The following is an 18,569-nucleotide window of genomic DNA, read 5'->3' on the forward strand; positions in this document are numbered from 1 at the left end:
TCCTGGTGGAATGCTTTGCTGGAGTCTTCTTTTATGGCCTCATAAATAAGTTAATTTAGCCTCCCCACACTTTAAGGTGTTACCTTATTCATAGAATAGAATCATAGAATCATAGAATCATAGAATCAAAGAGTTGGAAGAGACCTCATGGGCCATCCAGTCCAACCCCCTGCCAAGAAGCAGGAATATTGCATTCAAATCACCCCTGACAGATGGCCATCCAGCCTCTGTTTAAAAGCTTCCAAGGAAGGAGCCTCCACCACACTCCGGGGCAGAGAGTTCCACTGCTGAACGGCTCTCACAGTCAGGAAGTTCTTCCTAATGTTCAGATGGAATCTCCTTTCTTGTAGTTTGAAGCCATTGTTCCGTGTCCTAGTCTCCAAGGAAGCAGAAAACAAGCTTGCTCCCTCCTCCCTGTGGCTTCCTCTCACATATTTATACATGGCTATCATATCTCCTCTCAGCCTTCTCTTCTTCAGGCTAAACATGCCCAGTTCCCTAAGCCGCTCCTCATAGGGCTTGTTCTCCAGACCCTTGATCATTTTAGTCGCCCTCCTCTGGACACTTTCCAGCTTGTCAATATCTCTCTTGAATTGTGGTGTCCAGAATTGGACACAATATTCCAGATGTGGTCTAACCAAAGCAGAATAGAGGGGTATCATTACTTCCTTAGATCTAGACACTATGCTCCTCTTGATGCAGGCCAAAATCCCATTGTCTTTTTTTGCTGCCACATCACATTGTTGGCTCATGTTTAACTTGTTGTCCACGAGGACTCCAAGATCTTTTTCACACGTACTGCTCTCGAGCCAGGCGTCCCCCATTCTGTATCTTTGCATTTCGTTTTTTCTGCCAAAGTGGAGTATCTTGCATTTGTCACTGTTGAACTTCATTTTGTTAGTTTTGGCCCATCTCTCTAATCTGTCAAGATCGTTTTGAATTCTGCTCCTGTCCTCTGGACTATTGGCTATCCCTCCCAATTTGGTGTCGTCTGCAAACTTGATGATCATGCCTTCTAGCCCTTCATCTAAGTCATTAATAAAGATGTTGAACAGGACCGGGCCCAGGACGGAACCCTGCGGCACTCCACTTGTCACTTCTTTCCAAGATGAAGAGGAAGCATTAGTGAGCACTCTCTGTGTTCGTCCACTTAACCAATTACAGATCCACCTCACCGTAGTTTTGCCTCGCCCACATTGGACTAGTTTCCTTGCCAGAAGGTCATGGGGGACCTTGTCGAAGGCCTTACTGAAATCCAGGTACGCTACATCCACGGCATTCCCTGCATCTACCCAGCTTGTAGCTCTATCGAAGAAAGAGATCAGATTAGTCTGGCATGACTTGTTTTTGATAAATCCATGTTGACTATTAGCGATGACTGCATTTGTTTCTAAGTGTTTGCAGACCGCTTCCTTAACAATCTTTTCCAGAATCTTGCCCGGTATCGACGTGAGGCTGACCGGATGGTAGTTGTTTGGGTCATCCTTTTTTCCCTTCTTGAAGATTGGGACCACATTGGCCCTCCTCCAATCTGCTGGAACTTCTCCCGTTCTCCAAGAACTCTCAAAGATGGTTGCCAATGGTTCCGAAATGACTTCCGCTAGTTCCTTCAGTACTCTTGGGTGTAGTTGATCTGGCCCTGGGGACTTGAACTCATTAAGAGCGGCCAGGTATTCCTGGACGACTTCTTTCCCAATTTGGGGTTGGATGTCCTCCAATCCCTCATCCACTCCATCTTGCTGAGGTTGAAGACTCTCTTTTTGTGAGAAGACCGAGGCAAAGAAGGCATTAAGTAGTTCTGCCTTTTCCCTATCCCCTGTCAGCATTGCCCCATCTTCTCCTCGAAGAGGTCCTATCGCCTCCTTGTTTTTCCTTTTTCTACTGACATAAGAATAGAAGCCCTTTTTATTGTTTTTAATGTCCCTGGCAAGTCTGAGCTCGTTTTTTGCTTTAGCTTTGCGGACCTTTTCCCTACAGGTGTTGGCTATTTGTTTGAATTCTTCTTTGGTGATTTCTCCCTTTTTCCACTTCTTGTGCATGTCTCTTTTGTGTCTTAGCACAGTTAGAAGTTCTTTGGACATCCATTCTGGCCTCTTTGCACTTGTCCTATTTTTTCTCTTTGTTGGCACGGTTTGCAATTGCGCCTTGAGTATTTCACTCTTGAGAAGTTCCCATCCATCCGTAGCTCCCTTGTCTTTTAGTATCTGTGTCCACGGAATGCTGCTCAGCGTTTCCTTCATTTTTTGGAAATCAGCTCTCCTAAAGTCCAAAATGCGGGTTTGACTTGTCTTAGTTTCGGCCTTCCTTTGTACCTCAAATTGCAGGAGCACATGGTCACTTGCCCCTAAGGATCCTACCACTTCGACCGCATCGATCAGGTCCTCCACATTTGTTAGGATGAGATCAAGAGTAGCCAATCCCCTTGTTGCCTCTTCTACCTTCTGGACCATGAAATTGTCTGCAAGGCAAGCGAGAAATTTGTTGGACCTTGTACTCTTGGCCGAGTTTGTTTTCCAGCAAATATCGGGATAGTTGAAATCGCCCATGACTACTACATCTCTTTTCTGTGCCTGTTTGGTCAACTGTTGGCAGAAGACTTCATCAAGATCTTCCTCCTGGCTTGGGGGTCTGTAGTAGACGCCTACAACGACATCTTTTTGAGTCCCAGTTCCCTTGATTCTTATCCAGATGATTTCAAGCTGGATATTTTCCTACTTGACAGATGCAACTGTCTTTCGGGTTGCAAAGGTTGACAACAGGCTACACACAATTGGTTGGAAACCCACTCCGACCCGGGCTGGCTTCGAACTCATGACCTTTTGGTCAGAGTAATCTTAATGCAGCTGACACTCAACCTGCTGCGCCACAATCCTGGTGCTGGTTATACACAAGTAGGAGGGCACAACATCTTGATAATGGAGGACATTGGGGACTTTTTGTCTACCTTGCCAGACACTGGCCACCTGGACGCCATCTACCTTGTGCTGCAGGCCTCTTTGTCTTGCTTGACACCTGCCCAGAGATACATGTTTGACTGTGTTCTCCTCAGTCTGGGGAAGGACATGAAGGACCACATCCAAGTCCTGGTCACCTTTGCAGATGGACAGACCCCTCCTGTCCTGGAGGCCATGAAAGCAGCCCATGTGCCGTGTGCCAAAGATGCCAGTGGGACTCCTGTCCACTTCAAGTTCCATAACTCTGCACCCTTTGCCAACAATACGATAAAGAGTAGAAACAGCTATAACTTTGATGAGATGTTCTGGGAAATGGGCTGCATGAGCATGAAGGTATTCTTTGTTTCATTGTACACATTACAACCTAAGAGCAGGACTTTTTTGGAGAAAGACCGCCAGCAGAAAACACTGGAAGCTGTTTGGAGATCTCTTCTGGACCAACACAAAGGTAAGAGAGAGAGGGCAACAGGAATTGTGAGGAGGAGGGCACAACATCTTGATAATGGAGGACATTGGGGAGTTTTTGTCTACCTTGCCGGACACTGACCACCTGGATGCCATCTGCCTTTCAAAGGCTTTCCTTCCATATTATTTACAGTATTTATATGCCGCCTTTCTCACCCCTGGGGGACTCAAAGCCGTTTACACATCAGTGCCGTATCTTGGAGTCCTGGTGGGGAGGGAGGGGAGCATGGGCTAGGAATGAGATGCAGCAGCTTAAAAAGCCAATGGGATGTTGGTCTGCATGGAGAGGAGCCTAGTGCCTAGATCCAGGGAAGTCCTCCTACCCTTCTATTCTGCCTGGAATCCCACTGGGTCCAATTCTGGGCCCTGCAATGGTTGACTCTAAGCTGGAATGTGTCCAGAGGAAGAGGGCAACTCAAAGGATCAAGGGTCTGGAGAACAAGCCCTATGAGGAGCAGCTGAAAGAGCTGGGCATGGTTAGCCTGAAGAAGAGAAGGCTGAGAGGAGACAGGATGAGGGCCATGGATCAAGATGGGAGGGGAAGTCACAGGGAGGAGGGAGCAAACGTGTAGAGCAATGGCTTCAAACGGCAGGAAAGGAGAGTCCACTTGAACATGACCGTGAGAGAGAGCTGTTCAGCAGTGGAACCTTCTCTTTGCCCCAAAGTGTGGTGGAGTCTCCTTCTTTGAAGCCTTTGAAATTGAGGCAGGATGGCCATCTGTCGGGGGAGTTTTGAATGCGATTTTTCTGCTTCGTGGCAGAATGGGATTGGACTGGATGGCCCATGAGGTCTCTTCCAACTCAGAAGCCAGAGCTGGGGGTGACTCAGCCACGGGCTCAACGGGCAGAGGGCACAATCCCCAGGGAAGGGGAACCAACGCGCCTCCTTGGCCACCCACCCTCCTCACCCCCAGCAAGGCCTATGGGCTTTCCCATGATCTAAACCTGGTGCCGGGAGGGTCAAGAAGCAGGAGCCCACTCCCAGCCATTTGGTCCTTCTGAACCCAGCACAGAGGCATGGGTGCATATCCATGAAATGAAGGGGCCCCACACTGCAAGGGCCCGTAGGAACGGAGCCTTGGGTTGGAGCATACGAGCAAGGGATACACTCCTCAGTTGCTGGGGGGCTCTTTGGGGACCCAGGAGTCTCTGGCTCCCGTCCTAAAGCTCTGGCAGGAAAGGGGGAACCACCTCCCAGCCAGGCTTTCAGGGGTCTCCCCAAAACACACACACATGCAGGGCAATCCCAGAGGGGTCAATTAAAACGCAAAAAAAAGAAGGCATAATGTTGAGGCCATTGGAACATTATTAATGTGGATGGAGAACATACTTTGCACAGAAAGTTTTGGATGAAAGACTTCTGCACAACAATCCTTCTGCATGGACAATAATATAACATACAGAAGTATTCACTCTAAGAAAATATTATTCTCTGTACAGAAAATGCTGTGTTAGCAGTGTGCTCATGTCCCTGTGTGTGTTGCAAGGCCAGGCTCCTTTGTGGAAAGCCTTCTGTCCCCATCCTTGCACTCCACAGATACACTGTGCACATGAAGCCAAGGAGGGACACAACCCACAGCGCTGGCATCAGGGCTTGTCTTCCAAGTCTTGGTTGCCTCCTCTGGGATGCCCATGCAGGCATGAGCTCCACTGGCTGCCGATTTGCTACCGGTCTCAATTCAAAGTGCTGTCGTTGGCCTTTAAAGCCCTAAACGGTTCTGGCCCAACCTACCTATCCGAACGTATCTCGGCCTATCAGCCCACCAGGACCCTAAGATCTTCTGGGGAGGCCCTGCTCTCTATCCCGCCTGCTTCACAGGTGCGGCTGGCGGGGACGAGAGACAGGGCCTTTTCTGTGGTGGCCCCTCGGCTATGGAACGCCCTTCCCATGGAGGTAAGATCAGCCCCCTCATTGATGGTGTTCCGAAGAAGATTAAAAACCTGGATGTTCGAGCAGGCATTTGGTTAATTCAGTGCAATGAATGTGATGATTAAAGAATTGGTAATATGGACGACGAAACTGGATCACGATTTTAGTCAGGAGATGTATTGGATTGTTATTGATGTGCCAATATTGTGTATTATGCTTTTGTGGTTTTAAATTGTATACTGTTGACTGTTGTATTTTGTTGTAAACCGCGTTGAGTCGCCGGCTAGGCTGAGAAACAGCGGTATACAAGTATACTAAATAAATAAATAAATAAATAAATAAATGAGTGAGTGTGTGTCTGTGTGTGTTGTGGTGTGATTGGGAAAGTATTATCTTATATCCATGGCACCCACCATGTTTACAAGGTGCTTGCCCTGGGAACAGGATAGATGGTTGTGTTTCCTGACTTCTTGTGTGCAGGCTCCACTTTCTGAACCAAGAGGGCTTGGCCACATTGAAAGGAATTCTCCCCTTTTCTGGGAAGGGCCTTGACTATGTCCTTTCTTCCACACAGGAGGGATCTTCTCTCCTCCTTTCTGGGGAATGCCGTGACTGTAGAGAAAGTGAAAGCGCCACGGCTTTAGAACCGGTGCCAAGGTAAACAGCACCTTGGAGCGTATCCCTTGCTGTGTGTGCTGTGGGCACTTTGGGTGGGATGAACTCCTGGGTTCTAGGTATGTATGTGTTCCGTGCTCAGCTGTAACCACTAAAGGACAGCGTAAAGATAGAAGGGATTCGCTACTGACAAACACAAAGGCAGCACCATGAAAGATTTCAACAACAAAAGGGATTTAAAACTTAACTTAAAGCCAAACTATAAAAATGTGGCCTAGAAACCAAGAGAGATCTGGGAAGCCCTCCTGAGTTCTGCAAAGGGACTCAGGAGGGCTATCAAATGGCACAGTACAGTGCCCACACACAACAAAGCAGAATATAAAAACACATTCCACAATAAAACAGTTAAAACACATACACACACATATTCCGTGTGTGTGTGTGTGTTCGCCAACTTCAGTCATCATCCTCAAAGCAGTCCATCATGGTCCAATAACCAATGTCTATACCAGCAAATCAGTCTATTCTGCAAATGCCTGATCCCACAACCAGGACTTCAGGACGGAATACAAAAACCCTAAACAAACAAACAAACAAACAAACAAACAAACAAACAAACAAGGCTGTGAATGATGGTGCCTGGGAGGCCTCTCATACATGGGGTCACTCTTAAGTCAAAGCCAACTTGACAGTCGTCACAAGAAAAACTGGATTGTCTTCACTGCCTTGTGCACATGAGCACACTAGACTTTGCCCTGAAATAAAAAGCAAGCGATTGTTGATTTCCGTTTTGCAGAGGAAAGGTGTGTCGGTGGCACTGAGCGGACCTTTACCCAGATCCAGTCTGCCTGCACTGCCTGCCGCTGTCCTTCTTGCTGCTCTTCAGAGGCCAAAGGAAGCCCTGCAGTCCAAGGTGAGTGGGGGTCCTGAGGGTGGGGGTCTCCTCAGCAGGCATCAGGCGTAGCTGTTGTGGGGAGTGGGCAGAGCTGGTACCCGGTGCTGGTCCTTGGGGTGGACTTCGTGCTGTGATCTTGTATTCATGCCTTGGGTGGTATTTACAAGAATGGGCTTCATAGCCACATAGAGTGGGCGCCTCTCCTCGGAATCACCAAAAAGGAGAAAGAAGCCCAGAAGGACCCGGTGGAAAGGAGGCTCCAATTTCCACCCCCTCCCCAGGAATACATTTGAGGCAGAGGAATTATAGCACCTATGGGGGAATGTATTGGGTTTGCTGAGCCATGGGCAGTCTCAGGCTAAAAGGAGTGATCATGGTGAGCTACCGATGGGTGCACATTCCCAACAGTTTCTCCACTTTGGTCTGGTTTTAGGCCAGAATTGGATTTACCTATTTCTTTGGAGTGTTTTTACTGCTAATGCCTCTTTATTATCTTCAATAAACTGCTTGCATTTTTACTCAGCTGTGTGGCATTGTTAAGTCAGAGGGCTTCTTCCTGGCCTGGAGTGCAACAATTATGTTGAACTTACTATGTGAGAAAAAGCTGTGTGCCACCATGCTGCCAGAGGGCTGCTGCTTGTGGAAATTGCTTTGAGTGAAAACTGTGGTGCAAACATAGAATCATAGAATCAAAGAGTTGGAAGAGACTATGTTCTTATGGGTTTTTTCGGGCTATAGAGCCATGTTCTAGAGGCATTTCTCCTGACGTTTCACCTGCATCTATGTCAAGCATCCTCAGAGGTAGTGAGGTCTGTTGGAATTAGGAAAAGGGGTTTATATATCTGTGGAATGGCTGGGGTGGGGCAAAGAGCTCTTCTCTGCTGGAGCTAGGTGTGAATGTTTCAACTGACCACCTTCATTAGCATTTGAAGGCCTGCCTGAGCCTGGGAAAATCTCTTGCTGAGAGGTGTTAAGATGTGCCTAGTTGTTTCCTCTCTGCTGTTTTGCTGTTGTGATTTTAGAGTTTTTAAATACTGGGAGCCAGATTTTGTTCATTTTCATGGTCTCTTCCTTTCTGTTGAAATTGTCCACATGCTTCTTGTGGATTTCAATGGCTTCTCTGTGTAGTCTGACATGGTGGTTGTGAGAGTGGTCCAGCATTTCTGTGTTCTCAAATAATATGCTGTGTCCAGGCTGGTTCATCAGGTGCTCTGCTCTGGCTGACTTCTCTGGTTGAATGAGTCTGCAGTGCCTTTCATGTTCCTTGATTCGTATGTTGGGCAATGCTGCTGCGTTTGGTGGTCCCTATGTAGACTTGTCCACAGCTGCATGGTACACGGTAGACTCCTGCAGAGGTGAGAGGATCCCTTGGGACTTCCCTGGACCTAGACACTAGGCTCCTATTATTGCAGGCCAAAATCCCATTGGCTTTTTTTGCCGCCACATCACATTGTTGGCTCATGTTTAACTTGTTGTCCACGAGGACTCCAAGATCTTTTTCACATGTCCTGCTCTCGAGCCAGGCATTGTCCCCCATTCTGTATCTTTGCATTTTGTTTTTCCTGCCAAAGTGGAGTCTCTTGCATTTGTCACTGTTGAACTTCATTTGCGTGTGCACGGGCGATACACCTCCCCCCGCCAACCCAAGAAAAACCACTCACACAAGGTATTGGGATAAATAATGGCCACAACTCATTTATTGATAACAGGAACAAGGGTTGGCAGCCATGCATGGGTCCTGGATCAAGATCGGGCAGCCCACTGCTGTCCGATACCGCAAGCCACACAGGGGTGCCACCGGCACAATACCGGGCCCAATGCACTCGGCACCCCTGAGACACCAGGCGTTCCCCCTTCACCGCTGAGGGGGGGATACCAAACCGGATCCAGGGCCCATGCCCACGCCACAAAAAGGGGGGTGGACCCCACTCCCCTTTGCCGCCAACCCTGGTTGCTGCTTCCAATAAAGGGGAAAAAACACTCCCCCGAGCTCAACCCTCCCTAGTACAGTCCTATGCTGGCTCCGTGTCCTTTCAGCGCGCCTTCATAGTTGACAATGCAGGGGTAGGCAGAATGCCAAATCTCTTGTTATCTGCCCTTCCATGCCTCAGCTTGCCTCCTCCGCGTGCTGGCACCTGGCCGCTGCTGGTCACAGCTGCTCCGCGAGTCTTTCACATCTTCTTTCTTGCGCTTGCTTGCTCTGTGGGTGCAAGAAAAAGAACAACCGGCAGGGCGGGTTCCTTCGAGGAGAAGGCCCGGCCTGATATAGGAAGAATAGGCAGAGGATTTCCAGCGCCCCATGGCCTTGATAACGTCAACGGAGCCAGGCATCCCCCATTCTGTCTCTTTGCATTTTGTTTTTCCTGCCAAAGTGGAGTCTCTTGCATTTGTCACTGTTGAACTTCATTTTGTCAGTTTTGGCCCATCTCTCTAATCTGTCAGGATCGTTTTGAATCCTGCTCCTGTCCTCTGGACTATTGGCTATCCCTTCCAATTTGGTGTCGTCTGCAAACTTGATGATCATGCCTTCTAGCCCTTCATCTACGTCATGAATGAAGATGTTGAACAGGACCGGGCCCAAGGGGGAACCCTGCTGATGGCACTCCACTTGTCACTTCTTTCCAGGATGAAGAGGAAGCATCAGTGAGCACCCTCTGGGTTCGTCCATTTAACCAATTACAGATCCACCTCACCATAGTTTTTGCCTATCCCACATTGGACTAGTTTCCTTGCCAGAAGGTCATGGGGACCTTGTCAAAGAAGGCCTTACTGAAAGGCCTTCGACATTGAGAGAGGTTGCTTGCAACAGTCATCCCAGTTGTATGACACTGGCGTGTGTCACATGGCTGTTGAGGCAGCATGAAAAAAGTATTTTCTGGAAAAATTGCTGGGAGAAGGAGGTAGCTGCTGGTTGAAATCCTGAAGGAGCTTTCCAGGCAGCATGACAATGGGGTGTGCCACTTGGCCATTGGGACAGCTTGGAAGCATTGTTGTTTGCAAACACTGCTGTTTGAAAACACAAGGTAACAGGGGATCATTTCCCCCAACTTTCAGAAACATTCAGAGTACAATGTATTGTCGAAGGCTTTCATGGCTGGAATCACTAGGTTCTTGTGGGTTTTTTCGGGCTATAGAGCCATGTTCTAGAGGCATTTCTCCTGACGTTTCGCCTGCATCTATGGCAAGCATCCTCAGAGGTAGAGGTCTGTTGGAATTAGGACAATGGGTTTATATATATCTGTGGAATGGCTGGGGTGGGGCAAGGAGCTCTTCCCTGCTGCAGTTAGGTGTGAATGTTCAGCTGATCACCTTCATTAGCATTTGAAGGCCTGCCTGCGCCTGGGAAAATCTGTTGCTGGGAGGTGTTAATCTGTGCCTGGTTTTTTCCTCTCTGTTGTTTAGCTGTTATAATTTTAGAGCTTTTTTCAACCAGAGAAGTCAGCCATAGCAGAGCACCTGATGAACCAGCCTGGACACAGCAGATTATTTGAGAACACAGAAATGCTGGACCACACCAACAACCACCATGTCAGACGACACAGAGAAGCCATTGAAATCCACAAGCATGTGGACAATTTCAACAGAAAGGAAGAGACCATGAAAATGAACAAAATCTGGCTACCAGTATTAAAAAACTCTAAAATTATAACAGCTAAACAACAGAGAGGAAAAAACCAGGCACAGATTAACACCTCCCAGCAACAGATTTTCCCAGGCGCAGGCAGGCCTTCAAATGCTAATGAAGGTGATCAGCTGAACATTCACACCTAACTGCAGCAGGGAAGAGCTCCTTGCCCCACCCCAGCCATTCCACAGATATATATAAACCCATTGTCCTAATTCCAACAGACCTCTACCTCTGAGGATGCTTGCCATAGATGCAGGCGAAACGTCAGGAGAAATGCCTCTAGAACATGGCTCTATAGCCCGAAAAAACCCACAAGAACCTAATTCAGAGTACATCTTCTTATTTTAAGGAATTTTTTAAAGGTTTTACAAAAAGACCTTTGCCACAACATCAAACATCTCGCATATTAACCAATGGGGGAAAAACCAATATGAACCAATTCTAAATTTGGAGGGGACTCCAAGGGTAATCTAGTCCTACTCCCTTCTTCCAGGCAAAAAGGCACCATCAAAACTCTCCTGACAGATGCTGTTAATAACTACAAGTGGTTCATCAGTCAGATATTTGTATCATGGGGATTGCCTGTAATTATTATTACTTTTATGACAAGGGCGTTCAAACACTTTCTAGGGAGAGGAGATTCACACTTTATTATCAGCATTTTCTTCTCTATCTACAGCAATCTCTCTAATCAAGGATGTGGAGAATATTCTTTCAGTCTCATCCTAGGGGACTTTGTTGTATCTTGGTAGGCTAAAGAGGTGGCTTCTCTTACTTTTGGCTGTTCTTATCTACCCTTTAAGACTTTCATGTCAGTGTTTCTCATGCTATTTATCTGGGGGGAGGGGGGAGTTATATTTTTGCCAGGGGCCAACACCATTTTTTGGACCAAATGTTTCCTTCTTTCCTGGAAATTCCCTGGGGACTTGTAGCCAACATCCCAGAGACATGCACCGTTCATGGACAAGCACGTTGAGTGGCACTTTGCTATGTCACCAGCCAAGTGACCAACCTTGCTATTGCTTCACGATGCAATATCTGCCAGCAGCACCCTTCACCTTTTTGGAAGTTACTTTTGTGCTATTGTCCCTTGTTTGCCCTCTCCCTGCTCCTCTCTGGCTACACGCTCTGTTTCCATCACTCCTCTTGTTTCCAACAGAGAGGCAGAAGGGAGAGCGATCCGGGAGCATGAGCCATGGCCCTGTCAGAGGACTCCATTGCGATGCCCGCCTTGGGCCGTCCCTTCCAGCTGGGAATGCTCTACGACTGCCGGAAGGACACCCTCATCCCAGGTAAGGTCTGATCTCTCAATGCCTGAGGTGGGCAAGGACATTTCAGCAAATGCGTAGACTTAAAATCATAGAATCATAGAATCCTAGAGTTGGAAGAGACCTCCTGGGCCATCATCCAGTCCAATCCCATTCTGCCAAGAAGCAGGAATATTGCATTCAAATCACCCCTGACAGATGGCCATCCAGCCTCTGTTTAAAAGCTTCCAAAGAAGGAGCCTCCACCACACTCCGGGGCAGAGAGTTCCACTGCTGAATGGCTCTAACAGTCAGGAAGTTCTTCCTCATGTTCAGATGGAATCTCCTCTCTTGTAGTTTGAAGCCATTGTTCCATTGCGTCCTAGTCTCCAGGGAAGCAGAAAACAAGCTTGCTCCCTCCTCCTCCCTGTGGCTTCCTCTCACATATTTATACATGGCTATCATATCCCCTCTCAGCCTTCTCTTCTTCAGGCTAAACATGCCCAGCTCCTTAAGCTGCTCCTCATAGGGCTTGTTCTCCAGACCCTAGTTTGAAGCCATTGTAAGATGGCTTTGAAAGATCCCGACAGTTTCTAGACTTCAGTTCCATTCAGACCTGGGCTGACATTGTCATCCCAGTTTTTCATTGCAAGTGCATATGATTGTGTGTGTGTGTGTAGCAAAAAGGGGACATCTGCAAAAGTGGAAGAGAAATAGAGGACACGTCAGGTTTTTAAGTATTTCTGTGCCCATTATTTTCATGGAGGGGGTTCCTTTTTATTTATTTTATTTTTATTTATTTCTCACACTTCTACCCCACCCTTCTCAACACCCGAGGTGGGAACTCAGGGCGGCTTACAAAAAGGCACAATTCGATGCCGGCACAACAACAAAGTAAAACAAATTCAACATATAAACAGTAATTAACCAATTAACAATTAAAACAATTAAAACAGTCCATTATATATCACAATCCCTAAGAACAATCTAGTGCTCAACGTTTATAGCTCAGAGTCCGTAAATTCAAATCCACATTGTCCAATCCAACACTTCTAGTCTTCGCTTGTGTCTTATCTATCCGCCAGATTACCCGAAGGCCTCGTCCCAAATCCATGTTTTTAATTTCCTTCTAAAGGAAAGGAGGGAAGTTGATGACCCGGGTGTTTCTCACTGAATTCAGGGCTGTTGGAGGAGTTCCTGTTTGACCAGGCTTGGAACAGGCAAGAAAATAATTATAATATATATTATAATTTCTTATCCACTTCTCCCCATGGCTCGAGGCGGGTCACAGCACAGTTAAAAACACACGAATACTATAAAAATTCTACAAACACACATTCAAATTCAGTCCCATAAAAATACAGATCAAAGCATTTCTGTAAAATACACATTAATCACACAGGACAGAGACCAAAACACATGACATGAGTTTAAAGTTCATGTTAAAGACTGGCTGGGAACGCCTTCCGGAAGAGAAAGGTCTTTACATGGTTTTTAAATTCTGACGGCTGATCTAACTATTAGAGTTCTACTGGCAGGTTGTTCTGAAGTCAGTTACAAACTTTAGGAGGATCTTCCCAGTAAGGAAGATCCCGAGGACCGCACCAAAGAGGGTCCCTGAACTTTGGCAAGGACAGAGAAGGCAGATTCCAGCGACGAAAAATATTAAAAATAATAAGTCTCACCAAAGTGGAAGAAGATGGCGACCGAGGCTCTTTATTAGCGATTCAGCTGAGATCGGATGCAATTGTGGGAATAATTCCACCACAAGCATGCCGTTACAGAGTTTTGCAAGCATTTTATAGACAAAATACACTCAGAGATTTTGAATTTCCCGCCCGCCCTTCCCCGCCCAGCTTCTTGCTGATTGGCTGACGGTTCGAACAGCTGGGAGGAGGCTTGGCGGCCCTCCTCGCTCTGGGCCAATCAGCAGGCTTCCCTGCCTCTGGGGAGCCAATCAGGATGCTCCTCTCGCTTCCATGGATGGACGAATCAGGGAAGAGGAGGCGGGACGATCGTGGACAATGGAGAGTAATGGGATTATGACGTTGCCGGCCAGCTGTATTGTTTGGCCGGCAAAAACTTGATTGATTTAAGAAAAGTTTTCCTGTCCCGGATCTGATAAGGTGTGTCTTTTTGATGGGTGCTTTAGAAAAGTAAAGTGAGCTGGGCGAGGAGACCCCTGGGGTCTGTCTCACCCCTTTGTAATTAAATCAAGATGCCTAAAGGAATTCCCTGTTTATCAGACCAACTCAGAAAATAAACAAAAGAATTTCCAGTAGTTATTGTCCATGCAGATGTTTGGTGACAAGGTTGGTTTCGAGGAGGACAATAGCCCTCCCTCAGGCACTGAATAGTTCCTAGTCGCGTTTCTTTTGGGGTCAAGAGCGAGGGGGTGAAGCAAAAGGGCAAACAATATTTCATAGAAAGATACACATACAATTAAATCATAAGCATTACATAGTACAAAAGATCCCGTCCCCATCCCATGCCCCAAATATTTAATAAAAAGAATGGTTTTCTTTATTTGATGGTTTTGAGTTCAACGTTTCTGAAGTCCAAAACCAGGCAACAGAAAGTCTTTGGTTCTGCAAAGGTTGGCAGATGGACCCCTGGCCGATCTGCTATGAATCCACAGCTTGGTCCTTGGGGAACTACAATTCCTTCCCAAGGGCCGGGGCTCCCTGTCCCGACTCCTCCCCGAAGTCCGATGGGGGAACCGCATCAAGTCCCCGGGTCCGGAGCTAGGCAGGGGCAAGCGGCGGCGAGAAGCAGTCGGGCTGTTTGCATGGAACCGGCGATTTTGGCAATCAGCTGTTTTCTGTCAAATTATATTCTTAAAAATAGAAAGGTTATTTCCCGGGCGTAGGGATCCAAAACGAGGAAAGCAAGATAGCAGTCTAGTTTAGAATTAAATACAGAAAAATATGACATTAAAATGGAGCCGATCCGCCATTTTATGCTTTTGTGGATCCAAAAGGAGAAATCCCGTATCCGCGGTTTCATGAAACTCAGATTCAGCATCCCCGGAGTGCCAGGAACGCATTCCGGGCAGGCCCGCGGTTCCTTGGAGCCTGGAGAAAGGTTTATTTCATGCAATTGATAGTTCAGGCAAGGAAAGACACAAAGTATCAAGCAGAAAAGTTTAAAAGTTGCGATTTTCAAGTACTTTTATTAGGGAATGGTTACAATGTTAGGGCCAGGGGGAAAGTTCCACAGTCATGGAGCGGCCGATGAAAAGGTCCTCTCGGTGACAGTTGCCAGTCGGGCTCTGCCTGGTTGGAGAAGAAGCCCCACAGAGGACCTGAATGTGCAGGGCGGATTGTACGGAGAAAGTGATCCTTTAGGCAACCTGGACTCAAACCATTTAGGGCTTGTCATTGCTTCATGATGTTTTTATTGTGTCAGAAACAGACTTGGCCATCTGCAGAGAGATTGCCCATGTGTTGTACAAGCACAATGAATTTTCATCACACCCCTAGCAACACTTTGAGTCCTCCATTGGTTTCAGAGTGAGGCATTTGGGATGCTCACATTTTGTATTTCTCCCTGAGTGTTGCTGAGCTTTGTCTGTTTTCCTCTGCTTTGTTTCAGGGATCACCCTTTGGGACCTGGACTCTCTTAAGAAGGATGTTAGCATCGGATCCCAACCAAAAACGGAATTCGAGATCCTTGCATCTGACTCCATTGATGACAAGGCCTCTGCCCTCAATGTCTCCGCCTCCCTCAAGGCCAGTTTCCTGGGAGGATTGGTTGAACTGGAAGGCTCTGCCAAGTTCCTCCGAGATACCAAGACCTCAAAGCAACAGGCCAGAGTGACCTTGCAGTACAAAGCCACCACCAGGTATGAACAGCTGACCATGAGCCACCTGGGAGTCCAGAACATCTCTCACCCAAGTGTCTTTGAGCATGGGACCGCCACCCACGTTGTCACAGCCATCTTGTATGGAGCCCAGGCTTTCTTTGTCTTTGACCGAGAAGTTTCCTCTTCCGAGTCTGTGCAAGAGATTGAGGGAAAGCTCCAGGCTGTGGTTAAAATGGTAATATCTACTGTAGGACAAGGAGAAATAAATGCAAAGATAAAAAATGAAGGCAGGGAGAAATCCCAGGCTGAGAACTTCAGCTGCAAGTTCCATGGAGACTTTTCTCTGGAGAGCAATCCGGTGAGTTTCCAGGATGCCATGCAAGTGTACTCCACTCTTCCCAAAAGGATGGGAGACAATGGAGAGAAAGCTGTGCCCATCAAGGTCTGGCTGTACCCGTTGACCAAGATGGATTCCAGGGCGGCCAAGATGGTGCGAGAGATCAGCCTAGCGCTCATCTTTGATGCCCAAAATGTTCTGGAGGAACTCAGTGAAATTGACATGAGATGTAGTGACCTGAGGAAGAATCCCATTGCTGACACCTTCCCAGAAATCAAGAAGAAGATCCAGCATTTCAAGGACCTCTGCAAGCAGCACAGGCAGACCTTCCAGAAAAAGCTGGCTGGACTCTTGCCTTCCATTCGGGGAGGAGGAAAAGAGGAAGGCGCCCTGGCTGACATCCTGAGGTCTGTGAACCAGTCTCCCTTCAACAGCCAAAAGCTCCAGGAGTTTCTGAAGATGAAGGAGCGAGAGATGCATTTTGTGAAATCTTGCCTTGTTATCTTAAAAGGGATAGAAGTCCTCTCTTCTCAGAGCAAACTGGATGAAATAGTGTTTGACCCCCAGAATGAATTTGTCATCAACTTTACATTTACTTCATTACATGATGAGGAACCATTTTTGGCCAATTTACAACATTATCTTCATGAAGAAGGTTTGGAAGAAAAAGCAACCTCCGAATGCCCGGCCTGGTTTCAGTGCAAACAGATAGCCCAAAGAGCTCGGAAAGCTGCCAGATCCATTTCGGACTTTTCCCGTGTCAATAAACCAAATGGGAAGCTGCGGTTTGTTGTATCCTCCGTCCCAGACAAGGACAACCCAGGAGCTTCTGTTTACTTCTATGAAGATGGGGAGGAGGTCAGCTCCAGCTTTGAACTCCCCTCAAAACCTCTCCTTCTTCTTGTCAGCGGAATTAGACATGACAGCGTCCAGCTGACCTTTCAACCAGCGGAATATGGGAGAGAGAATATCACCAGCTATCAGGTAGAGTATAGGTCTGAGGGAAAAGAGAACTGGAAGACTGTGAATACGGAGAGCAGCCAGGAGACCTTCCTACTAAGAGGTCTAAGACCAAACACGGAGTACCAGTTCCAATACGCTGCCAGGTGCAAGCCGGGCCTCAGTGAGACCAGCAACGTCACCCAGTCTGTGAAGACCCTTCACATTGGACCTCCTGGGAAGCCCAGGAAAGTGAGTGTGGGATCCTCTGTGATTTCTGTTTCCTGGGGGAATCCCAGTGCCATCGGAGTGGGAGTTGTTATAAAGGAGTACAAAGTGGAGTACAGAGTTGAAAATGAGAATGGTGAAGGCAAAAGTGAATGGAATGAAAGACGGACGGGGAGAAAAACAGAATTCTTCCAGATTAGTGGGCTGAGTCCTCAGTCACGCTACAGACTCCGAGTGTCCGCAGTGTGTGCCAATGGGATTCAGGGTGTTCCCAGCGAAGAGGCTGAGGTTTCTACATCCCTGCATGAAGAAGAGAAGGACAGATTGGTTCAAAAATACCTCCCAAAAAGCCGGCTGGTGGTAGAAGGACAACCCTCAATCTATATACTTCCATTAAAGGAGACATCAACTGATTCAACATCCCATCTGACATATTATCTTGGAGAAGAGAACCCAAGAGTCCCCAACAAAGTCATCATGGTGATGGGAGCAATGGGGTCTGGGAAGACCACCCTCATCAACGGGATGATCAACTACATCCTGGGTGTCCAATGGGAAGATGCATTTCGATTCAAACTCATTCATGAAGAGACCCACAGAATCCTAGCTCCATTTCAAACTTCCAACATGAAGGTCTATGTGTTGCATCATCAGGAGGGATTTCAGATCCCCTATTCCCTCACAATCATTGACACCCCAGGATTTGGTGATACAGAAGTAATAGCGCACAATCTCTTATCAATAAAGGAGATCAGACACTTTTTGTATAACTTGCCAGTCACTGACCACCTAGATGCCACCTGCCTTGTGCTGCAGGCCTCTTTGTCTTGCTTAACACCTACCCAGACAGACATGTTTGACTCTGTGCTCTCCAGTCTGGGGAAGGACATGAAGGACCACATCCAAGTCCTGGTCACCTTTGCAGATGGACAGGCCCCTCCTGTCATGAAGGCCATGAAAGCAGCCCACGTGCCATGTGCCAAAGATGCCAGTGGGGCTCATGCCCACTTCAAGTTCCATAACTCTGCACTCTTTGCTAACAAGACAGAAAAGACCGGAGGCAGTTGTAACTTTGACGAGATGTTCTGGAAAATGGGCTGCATGAGCATGAAGGTGTTCTTTGATTCATTGGACACATTACAACCTAAGAGTAGGATCTTTTTGAAGAAAGTCCTCCAGGAAACGAAAAGACTGGAAGTTGTTTGGAGAACTCTTCTGGATCAACTGGAAGGTAAGAGATAAAGAGGGCAACAGGAATGTTGAGTAGAACTTAGAAAATACTGTGAAAGTGAGTGAAGTCTGGCACAAGTTTCATGTCTTTAACTTGTAATAATTGCAAGTCTCCTGTGCATACCATAGTCCAAATGAATGTGCCAGTAGGTTTTGTCTTTCCATGTTATTCAATGAGACGTTGCCAGCTCAACACTGCCTTGTTGGACATGGAAGTTCTTCAGTGGATGACCACTTGACTAAGGAATACATATTTGAATACAAAGTGTTCTGAGGAAAAATGACCAAGCTCAGCCTCTGTACATTGCCCCCACTGTTTTACACTCACTTTATTTATTTTTAATTAACTTTAGTTT

At 47.2% G+C, this 18,569-nt stretch overlaps 1 protein-coding gene across 3 annotated transcripts in view; it reads left to right on the forward strand.

The window, feature by feature from the left end:
* LOC132779726 (uncharacterized) overlaps positions 1–18,569 on the forward strand; it is a 62,143-nt gene that overhangs the window by 30,995 nt on the left and 12,579 nt on the right. For 2 of the 3 annotated variants that reach the window (XM_067470448.1, XM_067470447.1), the window contains exon 3: positions 15,269–18,214. In XM_067470448.1, coding sequence (XP_067326549.1) covers positions 15,269–18,214 — 2,946 coding nt within the window. Of the gene's footprint in view, positions 1–11,596; positions 11,720–15,268; positions 18,215–18,569 lie in introns of those variants that run through there. The other variant, XM_067470446.1, reaches the window with a different exon arrangement.

The sequence above is a fragment of the Anolis sagrei genome, chromosome 6 (genome assembly GCF_037176765.1).
Source record: "Anolis sagrei isolate rAnoSag1 chromosome 6, rAnoSag1.mat, whole genome shotgun sequence".
Classification (NCBI taxonomy): Eukaryota; Metazoa; Chordata; class Lepidosauria; order Squamata; family Dactyloidae; genus Anolis; species Anolis sagrei.